This window comes from Onthophagus taurus, chromosome 2 (genome assembly GCF_036711975.1).
Source record: "Onthophagus taurus isolate NC chromosome 2, IU_Otau_3.0, whole genome shotgun sequence".
NCBI lineage: Eukaryota > Metazoa > Arthropoda > Insecta > Coleoptera > Scarabaeidae > Onthophagus > Onthophagus taurus.
In genome coordinates this window covers 27,752,765-27,768,186 of record NC_091967.1, presented here as the reverse complement: position 1 = coordinate 27,768,186, position 15,422 = coordinate 27,752,765, and the positions used below count along the sequence as shown (strand labels likewise).

The 15,422-nt window shown below is 31.7% G+C and overlaps 1 protein-coding gene across 3 annotated transcripts in view; it reads right to left on the bottom strand.

The window, feature by feature from the left end:
• Positions 1-15,422, bottom strand: part of LOC111419553 (potassium/sodium hyperpolarization-activated cyclic nucleotide-gated channel 1-like) — a 42,993-nt gene that overhangs the window by 1,677 nt on the left and 25,894 nt on the right. The window contains exons 1-5 of one of the 3 annotated variants that reach the window (XM_071194595.1): positions 12,074-12,529; positions 11,804-12,027; positions 11,476-11,704; positions 11,326-11,424; positions 11,072-11,263 (exon numbers count right to left, since the gene is read on the bottom strand). In XM_071194595.1, the coding sequence (XP_071050696.1) occupies positions 11,072-11,263; positions 11,326-11,424; positions 11,476-11,704; positions 11,804-11,827 (544 nt within the window). In that variant the 5' untranslated portion in view covers positions 11,828-12,027; positions 12,074-12,529. Of the gene's footprint in view, positions 1-11,071; positions 11,264-11,325; positions 11,425-11,475; positions 11,705-11,803; positions 12,532-15,422 lie in introns of those variants that run through there. The other 2 variants (XM_071194594.1, XM_071194596.1) reach the window with 2 other exon arrangements.

The window sequence follows — 15,422 nt, the reverse complement described above, 5'->3', positions numbered from 1 at the left end:
GCTACTATAGAAGTCACAAATCAAACCACAAAAGTCGTTAGTTTTGCACGAAAATGTTAGTTTGATTGAGTTAAGGTTGAAAGAATTTATGTCTATTAAGTTGGACATATGACTTCTAAAAAACAGAGTAGTACAATACCCTTTGGAAGTTATTTTAAAAGCTGGCCTGTTTAGTCAAGATGCCAAAATGGTATAACACGCCATTTTTCTTTTCCTAAAAAATATTATTGCCAGTTTTTCAGCAAAAAACGCGTTCGATTACCTGGTCTCCTCATTATTTGGCCTAAATCTCCTTGATTAGATAAATTAATAATTCCTTTTGCTTAATTTTATCATTAGGTAAACCTTATTCGACATAGTCCTTTTGCAGGATATAAGGGCAACCATCTTATTAAAATCACATTTTATAGTTCGTAGATATTGAGTGGCACATCTTCTAACAAAGTTAAGAAAAAATAAAGAGTAAATAGAAATAGCATACGAAAGTATGAATTTTTTAAATAACGTGTCTTTTGCAGAAAATCAGGCAATAATATTTTTTATGAAAAGAAAAATGGCAAGTGTTGTACCATTTTGGAAAGTTGATTAAACAGGCCATCTTTTAAAATTACTTGCCAAGGGTTATGTACTACTCTTTTTTAGAAATCGTAACTCAATCGAACTAATATTCTTTTTCGGAAAACTAACGAATTTTGTTGTTACTTAACTAAGAGACATGGAATTTTTTCTTATTTTTGCCAGAATAGGTATGTTTAAAATAAAAGGCTAGTTTGGCCTAAAGCAATGGCATATACGTAAAAACGATGTTTTTTGAACAAATCTTAGCCAAACAAGAATAGGTATGGGTTGTAAAATAGACACGATTTAACTGCGTAAATAACATTCAAGTGTTCATAATACTCAAATAAGGGCCGGTTTATCAATATCTAGTTAAGACGATTTATCTGCTAATTAAAATTGTAGCTGATAGATAACGTCGACGAATCGTTTATCCACCCGTAGTTTAGGGTAATCTTATAGATAAATGGGTTTAAAAAGGGTTTACCTATTAGATATTGTTAAAAAAATGTGAGCACAAGTTTGGTTGCTTGGTGAAAGGAAATGACAATAAAATCAAAATATAACGTCAAAAATAAATTAGCTTATAATTGTGGCGATGGATAAGCAAGAGAAAGAAAAGATCATCAAATTTTAGTACAGCAGAAAGGAACTTGCTGATGGATTTGGCAAACGAATATAAAAATGCTATAGAAAATAAATAATAACCTAGTAATTAAAAAAAATAAATAATATAATCTATAATCTAATATAGTATAATCTCGTCTTAATTTTAACCAAGATTGACAAAATTGTGTCCTTTTTTTAACCGTAATCTAACAAAAAAACGTATTCGTCCAACTCCTCAAAGTGGTTTTGACCTTTTTCTTTCTTTTATAATATGTGGTCGTCGTTTATAATTTAAGAGTTGGACAATATGCTCATCTTTATCGCTGTCTAATAAATATTCATGTAGGAATTCCATTATAAAAGAGGTTTTCGAAAACAAAGCACAATACCGAAAGCACACGGGAATGATAACCTCCAAAACATCAGCTGTTTATATCAACTTCATAAACTAAAGTCAATTATTCAAATTTCACCAATTACGTTTCATTTCCGGTTCTAATGTTAACACTCAGGGGTACCATCTATGTTCTATCTTGTAGGTTGCTGCCTGTTGGGTAGAATGTTGCTGGATAAACGGTTCACTGAGGTTATTTGTTAGGCAAGTTTATCCATGAGTTGCGTATCTAACAGATTTAACTTGACATTGATAAACCGGCCCTTAGACTCATACCGCTCAAATTCTACAAGTAATTACAAGTAATCTACAAGTAAACAACCAAGTTATATCACTCTTGCATACGAATAACCCAATCAGTTATATTATAAATTTCACCGACTTTTTTGAGGAATTAAACAAATATACAAGAATAAATATAATTAATAATGTAATACACCACACGGATTTTCTGATTTATTTTCAATTGCCACTAGAATAATTTGTACTAACTTGTCTTGTAGCACAGTCTAATAAGTTTTAGTGTTTGTAGATATACAGGGTCCTGTTGTGTATGGAAATGGTCGGTTATCTCCAGAAGTAAGATAGCTAGCGAAAAATGTTAAGGTACAAAAGTTTTTTGTGTTTTTTTAATCTATTACAACATAATATTACAATCTATTATGTATACAGGGTCACTCAAAAAGTAATGACAAAACAAAGTAGCGTTATCTTTAATAGAATACTCTGTATATTATTCCATATTTCAGGTCGAAATTCTAAACAAAATTTATATAGCACATCATCAACCTAAACTTAACTGTTTTCGAAATATTGAACTTTGCAAATTACTTCCTTATAAATTATGTAAAAATATGTTAGTCGATTATATTTATAGCTCAAGTTATTTTTGAATGTTTCTATCTCCACAGCAACGCTGTTGACATAACATATGTCAAACATTTAGTACATTTAGATTGAATAATTTGCGCTCAATGATAAATTACGCAACTAATTCGATAAATCCGTACGTTTTCATAGTTCGATATCTAGAAAACGGTTAAGTTGAGGTTTATGGTGTACTATATGAATTTTGTTTAGAATTTCGAGATGAACTGAAATATGGAATAATACACAAGATGTTCTATTAAAGAAAACGTAACTTTGTTTCGTTATAACTTTTTGACTGACCTGTATACTTAATAATTTGCCTTTAATGTAATAAATTTTTAAAAAACTAAAACTTTTGTATCAACATTTTTCACAGCTATCTTACTTTAGGAAATAAGCGACCGTTTTCATACATACCAGCTACCCAGTATATAGTGAAATTCCCCTAACTCAAACTTTTATATCTCAAATTATCCTTTAAGGTCCATTACTACCATCTTTTAGTTAAATTTATCTTATAGATAAACACATATACTAGCCAATCAGAGCGCGTGAAATAGCCGTAACCATAGTAATAATCCCATAGATAGCTTAACCAGAAGATGGTAGTAACGAGCCTAAGTCGAATAATTTTAGAAGTTATAGATAATAAACGAAAGGCTTAAAATTGTGTTCATGACAATATCGACAAAGTTATGCGTAAATGGGTTATTAAATGGGTAATAAAAAAAATACAAAATATGGAAAGCAGATATAAAAGAAAGAAAAATCGCAAATTGATACAAAAAGATAATTGGGATGGGGAAGATCTTCCTTTGTTAAAAATGAAGTGCAGTATTCATTTCATGAATATACAGTGCGCTCGTACAGTCCCCTATATCTCCTATAGGCGATAAAATCATTATAAACGCATAATGGAAGAATCCCTGAAACGGGTCTAAAGATTTACATTGTTTGCAATTTTTTGATGTTTTACAATTTTTTCCGCCATATTTAATGAGCAATCCTCCATTTTTATTACGGAACATAATAGTTATTTTTGATACAAGATAGCGAAATGACACTTTTGCATTCAAGAACGAAAGTCTTTTTTGCGAGCTTTAGCGAGCAACTGAACTTGTATAAAGACGTGTGTGTTGTATGTATAATATACATATTATCTACAGTGATAACTGCGGTTATCAGAACAAAAACTCTATTTTGTCCAACGCCCTATTAAATTTGTCAATTGAGAAAAATATTGTTATAATACAAAAGTTTTTGGAAAAAGGCCATACGCAGATGGAAGTGGACAGCATGCATGCTTGTATTGAACGAAGATTGAAGAATCGCGATATTAATGTTCCTGCGGAGTATGCTGTCCACTGCCAAAAAGGAAGGCAACTACCAAAACCTTACACTATCCACTATCTCAAACAAACATTCTTTCGAAATTATTTAAGTGTAAATTTTGTTAACTCTATTAGACCAGGTACTCGCTCGGGAGACCCAGTTGTCCATGATTTAAAAGCTATAAAGTATACACCCAATAAGGAAATATTCATAAAGTTGAACCACACCGATGGATGGAGTGTGTTAAACAAACGTTTTAATAAAAATGTGAAACCAGTTGCTAATAATTCTTTGCCAAAATTGTTTTCTGGGCCTAGGAAAATCACTAAAGAGAAATTTGATCATTTGCAGGATTAAAGAGCTCTCTGTTATCTGATTTTCATAGTTTCTATGACCAGTTAAAATTTAAATAAACCAAATTTTAACATTCTTTTTTCTATATCATTAAAAGTTTTAATTTTTAATATTTTAGCACAATAAAATATGTGCAATAATTCTTATTTTTTGCTTAGCTATAACCAAATATTTTATGTTTATTGTAAGGCAGTTTAATTTCGTTTAACTTTCATAAGAATAAACTTTTTTTTAATAAAATATAGGTTTTTTTTGCCGCGCCGCACTGAATACCTCGTAACTTAAAATTTAGTTCCGACTTTAAAATGAAAAACTCGTATGTTTATTAAAAAAATATATTAGACCATTTTTAAAAATGTTTGTTATATTAATTGTTTCTATATGCTTAAATAAATAACATACTAAAATTTTGTTTTCAAAACTTAGTTACAACTAACACAAAACAGTTTTTCTTTGCTTCTGCAAAACATAGGAAAATGCACTTACGAGGTTTTCAAAGTAAGGTATCGATATACAAAACTACTTAAGAACTTATTTAATAATTTGTAAGAGAAGAATACGAATTTGTAACAAGAGAAGAATAAAAATAAACAACTCCAAGATAAAATAGAACTTAGACAGTCCTTTCAACACTATGAAACTATCAAATCGATTAAAAGTAAAATTAAACAAACTAATGCTATTTTCACAAAAGCAGACAAAGGAGCAGGCATTGTGATTATTGACGAAAAGACATATATACAAAAAACAGAACAGTTCATGCACGCTAATGGCTACGTTAAACTAAATAAAAATCCCTTGGACCTAATCATTAGAAAAACAAAAGAAATCATAAATAAAAACAAACAAACACTTATAGAACTTTCTCCGCATTTAAATTTAAGACCGGATCGTGTAAATAATTTTTTTAGTTCATACTTCATACATATGAACCCTAAAATTCCTAAACTTTACGCTTTACCAAAATTACACAAGACAGATATGCCCATTCGTCCTATCACCGCCTTTAATAATGCACCCACTTCTAAACTCGCCAAGTTCATGCTCAACGTTTTTCGTTTAATAGGGTTTCAACCTAAATTTTCCGTTTTAAATTCCATGGAATTTATTCACAACATTAAAGATGTAGATTTAACTAACAAGATGTTACTATCCTTTGATATAACAAACCTATATACGATCGTTCCTATAGATCTAACTCTGAAGTTGGCAAGCATTCTGTTCGATAACTATTTTAAAAATGCAACTATTAATGCAACCTCACAACTAAAATGCAACCTCACAACTTAATACTATTTTGAAACATATTGTTACACAAAACTATTGTAAATTTAACGACAATTTTTATAAAATTAATGATATACATAGGTAGACCCTATGGGAATGCCCTTATCCGGAATATTGGCAGAATTATATCTTGATCATATTGAAAATAATCATATAATATCCATTAAGAATCCTTTCATGAACAATATCACAAAGTGGATAAGATATGTTGATGATATCTTTATAGTATGGGATGGCAGCAATACAAATTTAAAAAAATTTTTCATGAATATCTGAACAGAATCCATACAAATTTAAAATTCACACTAGAATTAGAAAATAATAAAGAATTAAATTTCTTGGACCTAAAACTTACTAATTTGAATGGCAAACTAAATTTCGATATACCGGGTGTCCCTCAAAAGTGGCTCACCCCCATATTTTTTTTTATTATTAGTGATATAAGAAAACCATTTGGAATGCATAGTTAGGTCGCTAAAACGGATTATTACGACATGAAATCATTCTTTTTGTACTTCCGGTTACACCGGATGTAAGTACTAATTTCGCTATTTTTTTAAATCTATAATTTTTTTTTTCTTCAGTTGGGTAGACAGTATAATTTCATATAACTTTTACTTGAAAAAATTTTCACGATCGCTTATAATTTTTGAAAAAAAAAATTATTTTCGTTATTTTTTAACGTTTTAGTACCTTCGGAAAATGTATTACAACTTTTGACACATAGTAGCTAGGTTAATAGTACAAACTACGTTATGTCCCTCTTGGTTTGCTATTCCTCGAGCAGTGATTACTGCCATGCTTTAGTTAGTGGTTCTTTTTTAATAATGGTGTAAATTAACAGTTGTGTTAAATTAGTTTTAAAAGAAAAACGCGATGAAACAATTAAGTTTAATTCAATTGTAAGCTCAAAAAAACTAATTTTCTAAATTTTTAAAATGCTTCCGCCTCGATTTTGACATAATTGTATCTTGCGTATTGTCGATCTAACGACCCGACGTTATTCCTGCGGAGATATTTAGGTAATACAATTTCTAACTCGATTTATTTTCTAATACCTCACGAGACCTTACTGGTGTATTATACAGCTCATTTTTGATTTTGCCCCATAAAAAGAATCTAAAGGTGTGAGGTCAGGTGATCTGAGAGGTTTTAACCAAAATAAAGTAAACAATCCAAATTATAATGTACAATGGACATTGTAAGTAACTATCAGCTACAGAACATTTAGTGTAAAAGTACAAAAAATAAAGAAAAAAATAAAAAATAATTGAATTAAACTTAATTGTTTGATCGCGTTTTTCTTTTAAAACTAATAAAAGTTGTAATACATTTTCCGAAGGTACTAAAACGTTATAAAATAACGAAAATAATTTTGTTTTCAAAAATTATAAGCAATCGTGAAAATTTTTTCAAATAAAAGTTATGTGAAATTATACTATCGACCCAACTGAAGAAAAAAAAATTATAGATTTAAAAAAATAGCGAAATTAGTACTCACATCCGGTATAACCGGAAGTACAAAAAGAATGATTTCATGTCGTAATAATCCGTTTTAGCGACCTAACTATGCATTCCAAATGGTTTTCTTATATCACCAATAATAAAGAAATATATGGGGGTGAGCCACTTTTGAGGGACACCCGGTATATAGGAAAACTGCGATTCCTACTATAATTTCAAATGATTCTGCACATCCCTATTCTCACAAAACTGCAAGTTTTCGTTATTTAACTAACAGAGCTTTAAATTATCCACTTTCCAATGAAAAGCGACTTAAAGAGCTTAATTTCATTTATAATTTGGCTGAAAAAAATAAATACCCAAGCAACATAATTGACAAACTTCTAAAGAAAATTACGTTAACTAAAGATCCATTATACACAAAATCTATTACAAACAATGCTTACAAACCAGTTCCTTATAACGATATATCTATACAAGCTCAAAAGATTTTCTCGAAATACGAAATAACAATGGCCTATAGTAATAAAAATACAATACACAACTTACTATCCAACCATCGCTTAAATAATAATAAAAAAATTCTCCAGGAAAGTGGTGTTTATAAAGTTGTATGTGAAGAATGTAATAGTATATATATCGGACAAACTGGACGCAGACTGGACTTAAGATTGCATGAACACAAAACAAAAACAAATTCAAACGTTCACAAACATATACATACAACAGGACATATAATTGACTTCCATAAAACAAAACTATTACATAAATGTGAGAAGGGATTTAAAATAGATTTATTAGAATCATTAGAAATTGATATCCACAAAAAATGTAAAAACAATAACCTTCTTAATGATCAAATTGACATATTATATACTCCGTTATACTCCTTCTTAAAAAATAAGAAATAACTAATAACTATTTCTTTTTACCTTTATTTTAATTGCAAATTATTAAATAAGTTCTTAAGTAGTTTTGTATATACATACAACACACACGTCTTTATACAATAAGTAACAGATAATGTATTTCTTTGTTAAAGTCTTCCATTTTATAAGAAGTGCTCGTCCCGACGTTTTGTTCTTGTTTCTGTTTTCATTTTATTTCGTGTCAGTTTTAATTTTTAATTTTTAACATTTTAATAATATTTTAATATGTTTAAACACATGTGTTGTATCTACATTTTCTAAATTTTAACAACTCTTTTTCTGACGTAAGTTTTTTTGGATAAGAAAAAAAAAATTTCAATGTGATTCTTCTATTTTATATTTTCCATTTATACAGGATTTAGCTGATGATGACTAGCTGTAGTCGAAACCGGTACCATTAATAATAAATAATTCACAAGCAAGTAAGAAGTTTTTTATTAAATTAAACATTTTCCTTTACAATATTAATATTGGTAACAAGAAAATTTTCGACAAAAATTACTTGAAACTTTAATTACTTCATATTTGCTATTGATAGCAAATGATTTACATTGAGTGGACAAGTAAATACACTCACTTTCACATGAAATACACTACCAAGAATTAGACTACAATTTTGAATCTTCGGTAAAATAATGCTTTATTATCAACTAAGAAACTATGAAAGTTTAGATGAAAAAGCAAAACAAAAATTATCATTTTTCAAGAAACAGCTAGTAGTGGGTTGCATCCGCGCAGCTATGCATGCATTAACTCTCCTACCCATGCTCTCTATTAAGTGGTCGATGTCCTCCTGGGGTATCTCGTTTCATGCAACCTCTAGATGGTGTCGAAGTTCATTCAGATTCTCAGGAAGCCTGGGTACTTATCTTAGTCGCCGACCCATCATATCCCAGACATGTTCAATCGGCGACAAGTCCGGTGACCGTGCAGATTAGGGCAAAATCTGCAATCCAACCTGCTCCAGGAACCTTCTTGTAACCACAGCAGTATGGGGTCTTGCATTATCCTGTTGGAAAATGGCATTCTGCAACGTCTGCATGAAAGGTACTAACAGCGGTTCCAGAACGTTGTCGATATAACGACGTGCATTTAATGTGCCTGGAATGATCGTAAGGGGTGACCTTCGTCCAGCACATATCGCCCCCCAAACCGTAACCCCAGCAGAGTTAAGGTTGTGTGTCGTCTTTGAACGAATTCCACATTCCGTCTTCCGCTGCACCCTTCTACGACCATCATTCACCCATAAACAAAACGTTCTTGACACCATGCAAGTCTGGCTGCTTTATTGGGAGGTGTTAATGGAAGACGAAGGTAAGAATGGTATGAATGAAGCCCAAAGGAAGATATTCTTCTGTAAACAGTTGCCATCGACATGTGTCCGTTCAAAGTTCTCGTCCAATCCACAGCAATCGACCGTGTTGTTTGAAATCGATCCCTGGTAGCCATCCGCCTAAGGATGCTAAGGTGAGTTGCTTCTTCGGGCGGGTCTTCCAGCAGGACGGCGCCTCTGAATACCTTCTTCGGACCATAAAGACCATATCCAAACCACTGTAGTCTTCTCCCAATCTCTCGGAAGGAGAGACCCGCCTCTTTTCCATACCAATAAGTCGGCCCCTATCACAGTCATTGATATTGTCAAAATTTCGACGACGTCGCACTGGGGGCATTACAAGGCGTCTACTTGACAGTTTGACACTCAAATAAACATTTTGTGGGCAGTAATTCATTAATTGCTAGGCAGAAAATATTGAAAGTTGGAGATAACAATGGGACAGGTAACAAAACAGTTGAGTTTTTTCGGCGGAAACTTTCATCGTTTCTTAGTTGATAATAAAGCATTATTTTATCGTCCAATACAGGTCGTAAATCAGACACAGGTAATCGACCCCACCCCCGGCTGGTCCGCCGCGCCGTTCATAACATGTTTCTCACGTGTACTCACCAATAGATTCGACACGGAAAGAGAAATAAACTTTCTCCGTGAATTCGTGATGCGCTATTGGACATCTTTAAACAGTTCCCATGCGGTTATTATAAACATTTAGAAAAAACTTTATTCCATTATAAAAATAGGGAATTGCTATCTGAAAAAAATAGCGATGACTAATCTTGTTGAAACCACATTTCTCTGTAGATATTAAGGCTATAATATTTTTTATATAAAGAAAAATGGTAAATGTTGTACCATTTTGGAATCTTGACTAAATATCCTTTAGAATTACTTGCCACAATTACTTAATAGACATAAGTTTTTTCAACCTTACTCAATCAAACTAATATTTTTTTCGTAAAACTAACGACGTCTGTTGTTTGATTTGCGACTTCTATAGTGACATGGTATGAATTGGCCTGTTGCCCGGTGCCCGCTTAACGTTGAGTTTCGGGACACCTATATACTATATAAATTATGAGTTACCGAGAGGTTGTATTTAAAAACAAATAACTTATTTATTTAGGTACGAAGGCTGTCACGGTTATTATTTATTTCAGATGGTAAGGTTTAAGTAGATCCATTTTGAGCAGTTGTTGAATTATTAAAATGAAAATTGTAATCTGTACTTTCAAAGGTTTTTTTTATTTAAATATCTTTGTCTTACATGTTTCGATATAATATCATCATCAGAGACGCTACAAAAGATGCAATCAATAATTAAAACATTTTTAAGAACTAAAGACACGTGTTTTTTAAATCAGAATAAATCTGTAATGAAATTATAATAAAAATTTCTTACCGCGTCAAGAATAAATGAGAAATAACATCCAAATTACAATGAAATCAACGATAAACAATAGAAAATGGTTAAAAATTAAAATTTTACTGCAGTAATGTAGCACATGCTACAATTCACAGAAATAAAATGGTTGCTAAAAACCACCAACATTTCAACAGAACAGTGGAAGCTAAAAAAGTTCTAATGAACCAGTTACGTGAGACACCCTGAATAATACACTATCCACCAGTCTGTTATATTTGACAGACGAACTAATAAATAAAAGAAATTATTGTAATAAAATTGCAACACTAACTGTAATAAATTAAGTTGTAATGGAATTAATAAGTTACCTATATAAAATAAGTGAAATAATTTTAATAAAGGCAATAAAAATAAGTGCAGTTATCATCATGAATTCTGCAATGCCATAGATTGGTTACTTGGTCATTGTATACTAGAATGACTAACAAAGAATTATTATTCAATCTAACACATAAAAACTTGTATTTATTCCATGAACATACCTACCTCATATTATCTATTAGGTACATACATACCTGAAAGCATCCTTTTAGTGTCATTGTCATATAAAGAATTATTTCTGAATCTATAATCATAAAAATCTTTGATTTTCTTTTTTAGCATGGGTGGTAGACGAATAGAGCTCATGTAATGTTGAAGTTGATTGAAGAATTTAAAGTTTGACATCTCTGCCAATGAATTATCCATAATCATCTGTAAGTTTAAAACTAAAAGAAATATTTCGAATTAATAAGTGATTAATTAAGTTTTAAGTAAGTAAAAAGAATACCAAATAGGAAAGCAAACATAAAAAATCCAGCGAGAAACGATAGAGATGCACATAATTTATCTTCTGAAGTAACGTTGGGAAATTTTCCGTGTTTTACAGCTTTAATAACAATAATTATAATACTTTTTTTCCTATCAATATTATACTTACTCAAAAGAGCGCTAACTGCTCGAAATAAAATAGTTATAACAACATCGAAATGCGTTTTGTCATGATCGAGTTTCGCTTGGATAACCCAATTCATGTGCGTACATTCAGGATGATAGTAATAAGAGAACATTGATACAATTGCCGTCGTACAACCAATCCAGGAAACCACCAAAATTGATATTATTGCATACTTTGTAATTTTATACGCATTCCTGCTCAGGTCCCAAAGCTGCAAATCAAAACATAATCTTTCAAAATTTGTTTAATTTGTTTTTTTGTTAAATTTTTGAATTAAACTACGAATTTTAAGATCTCAAAATAATCTTACATCAGCAGCATTATTCATATACATTAAGAAGGTAGGAAGTCGAAAAAGTCTTGTTACGCATAAAAAGAGTAACCATCTCGTATAATAAATGTTATAAACTCTAACGTAGTTTAAAATAATTTCAATTGGTGTTGTTGCAATAATGTCAAAAATTAAAAACCAGCTTTTTAAGTGACGCTTTTTTATCGTGGCCAGATCTAAAACTACTTCCAACGTTTTCTCGTCTAAAAAACCAGTATAAAATGTCAATATTATATCCAAAACACCAACAATAAGTATTAAAAACAGTAATATATGCAGTCCCAATTCCAGATGTTCATTATAAATAACGTTGAACAGCATATCCCACGGAGTATTGACCAAGTGAATAAAAAAGCAAATAATCATCATTAGCTCTACGTACAAGCGAAAAGGACTATAAGGATGTATAACCCATACTCCACAATTTTTTTGCCGTTTTCGTTCCCTTTCGATTTCCGGCATGCTTCTGAAATAGAGTCTCGTTTGGGGATTCATATCCGAGCACAAAAGTGATTCACAAAATGCTCTTTTGAAACGTGTGCAACAATTGTGCGTCTCCGACAGATTTCCATCATTATCCAGTGTGCAAACATGTTTTGAAATTGGAGATTTCGATACAGGGATTTCATCGATGTTTAACACTGATGTTAAAGATAAACCGTTATGTTTATTTGGAATAGATTCTTGAGACATTAATGATTGCTTTTATTTGTCATCTAGATGAACAAAGTTTCAAGTAACCATAGACACTAAAATAATTAATCATCGAAATATGTCGAGCGTCCGTTTGTTTACCGGGAGTTATTTTATTGTATTGCTGAGATTCGTTAACTCATCAAATTTGAATAGTGGTTGTTGACTGATTTTCATTGTCTCAATGAAGTTTTTCGTTGACACAATGAAGATTTGTTCATAGACTAAAAACCCTGTTTATCATTATTATGAGCGCATATTCATTAGCACAATGAAATATAATCAGAGACTCCTAATCTTGAATTATTCCCGACTATTAGTCATTGATATAATGTAAATACTTCATTGTAATGTGGCTGAAGTTAGGTTCATATTCGAATCTGTACCAGATTCAGATTCATAAAATTACAGTTGACCAGATATGTATTGAACATATCAATTGAAAAATCGTTTTCTGAAACTACAGAAGTTGTAGCAATCTTCGACTACCCTAGATAACTCGAATAGACCATCTAGTATGTTCCCTGTCTACCCTCACCCTCAGATTTGCCGTAGGGGCCGAGGGGTGAATTTTTTAATATTCCTCGTTTTTAATGGCATACTCAGATATTATTTCCTCAATAACTAGAGACTGCAACACCCTGAAACTAGTTTAGATTATAGCATTAGGTCCTCTGGTATCCTTCTAGCCCATCAGCACCCCCAGATTTGCCGTAGGGGACGAAGGGTGAATTTTTTAATATTCCTCGTTTTCAATAGCAAATTTAAACATTATTTTCTTAATAACTAGAAACTGCAGCACCCTGGGACTAGTCTAGATTATTGCATTAGGTCCTCTGGTATCCTTCTAGCCCACCCACACACCCAGATTTGCCGTAGGGTCAATTTTTTAATATTCCTCGTTTTCAACAAATTTAAACATTATTTTCTCAATAACTAAAGACTGCAGCACCTTGGGACTAGTCTAGATTATTGCATTATGTCCTCTGGTATCCTTCTAGTTCACTCGCACTCCCAGATTTGCCGTAGAGACCGAAGGGTGAATTTTTTAAAATTCCTTGTTTTCAATAGCAAAATTAAAAATTATTTTATGAAGAACTAAAGACTACAGCGCCCTGGGACTGGTCTAGATTATTATATTCAAAATTTATTCAATATTTAGTTTGATTTGAAATTATAATTTTCATATGGCTTTTACTTCTTTATTAATGAAACTTGAACGACACTTTTCTAAATTTTGAGACACATTAAAGCATTTAAATTGAACAAAGATTGCAGGTAAATATGAAAGTAACGTGGGACGCTTGTTCAAAAGACATGTTTGGTGGAATATTGGCACAATTTTTAAAATGATACCATCGTTGACATTGATTGCAAGAAATGTATTGCGATTCGTTATAGAGACCACACCTAGGGCAGTACTTTTTAATATTTTCAGAATTTTCCAACAAGTACGTTTGTAGCCCAAACCGGTATTCCTCTGTATCCAATTGTTTATTTTCATAAAAAAGATCATTAATATTGCCACGTTCTCTTATAACGCTTATAAAATATATAACAAATATTCCACAATTTGTGCTATCCGTTTGTTTAGGATATTTGTGGTCTTTAGCCATTTTCCAACCTTTAATGTTTATTTGTTCAGTACGACTTTTTGTTTTATTACACCTGTGGAAAAACTTTTTAATTTTGTTAAATATATTATTGTCCGTATTTGTTTGACCGGGATCGAGTAAATAAATTAATTTTTCTGACATACTTAAAACTATTAATATCCAGTGACTAGAGTTTACGTTATATGGAATAAATACGTACTTATAATTATTTAAATTTTCAACAAATACTTTTAAATTTAAGCAATCGTTTCCGGAAAACATAAATTGTACTGAAACAGAATCTATGTAATAAATACAATTAGTCATGTTTTTTAAATATGAAAACGCAAATGCATCGATGCAGTAGTCTGACAACCACTTATCTGTTAATGTTTTTGAATTAACTATTGTAGAATTTTTAATTGAATGTAGCCGTAAAAAATCGTCGCTCATTAATTTAATACTGGTGTTACGATACTTGTATATTCCAATCAAAAATGTTGGGTGTTTTGTAAATTTTGATTTATTATTGCTTTCAAGTAATATTCATTATTAGATATCAGTCCGTTCATATAACATGGCACTGTGCTTGATTTGTAAAATGATGAGGATGATGAGTTATATTCTATATCATGAAAATTAGATGGATCGTCAAGATCATCTTCATAACAAGCTATTTTGGTGTTCGAATTGTTTTGTAGGTGGATATGTTTATGTTCTGTATCATGACAACTGGGTGGATCGTCAATATCGTCTTGATCTTCAAAATAATTTGTATCGTTGTTGTAATCATTTAATAGGTCATTTAATAGGATATGTTTATTCAAAAAAGCTTCAAGTTTCTTTTATCGAAATGAGTCCGCTGTTTGTTTACCTTTTGCCGCCACTGTTCCTTACATGTTAGACTATTAATGTTATCAATGTCCTGTGTGTAATCGCACCCCATACCATAATGCTCGGTTGTCGGTGGATAGGGCGTTCTTGCACATACTGCTCGAGTAGACGATCACCACGGCTCCGACGAACTAAAATTCGCGCATCACCGGTGCTCAATTCGAATCTTGATTCGTCGGAAAACAAAATGTCCCTCTACTCGGCAACCTACTAATGCCTAGCGTCGACCCACTCGTGACGTATGCTGCGGTGCTCGGGTGTTACTGGAATCCGCTGTATGGCACGACGCGCTCGCGGTCCACTATCTACCAAACTACGCGAACTGTACGGTGGACAGTTCGCGTAGTGAGTGCGCCTTCCCATGCCGGTGGCAAAACAGCTCCAAGTTGTCTTGAGGAGGACACACACGACGCTAA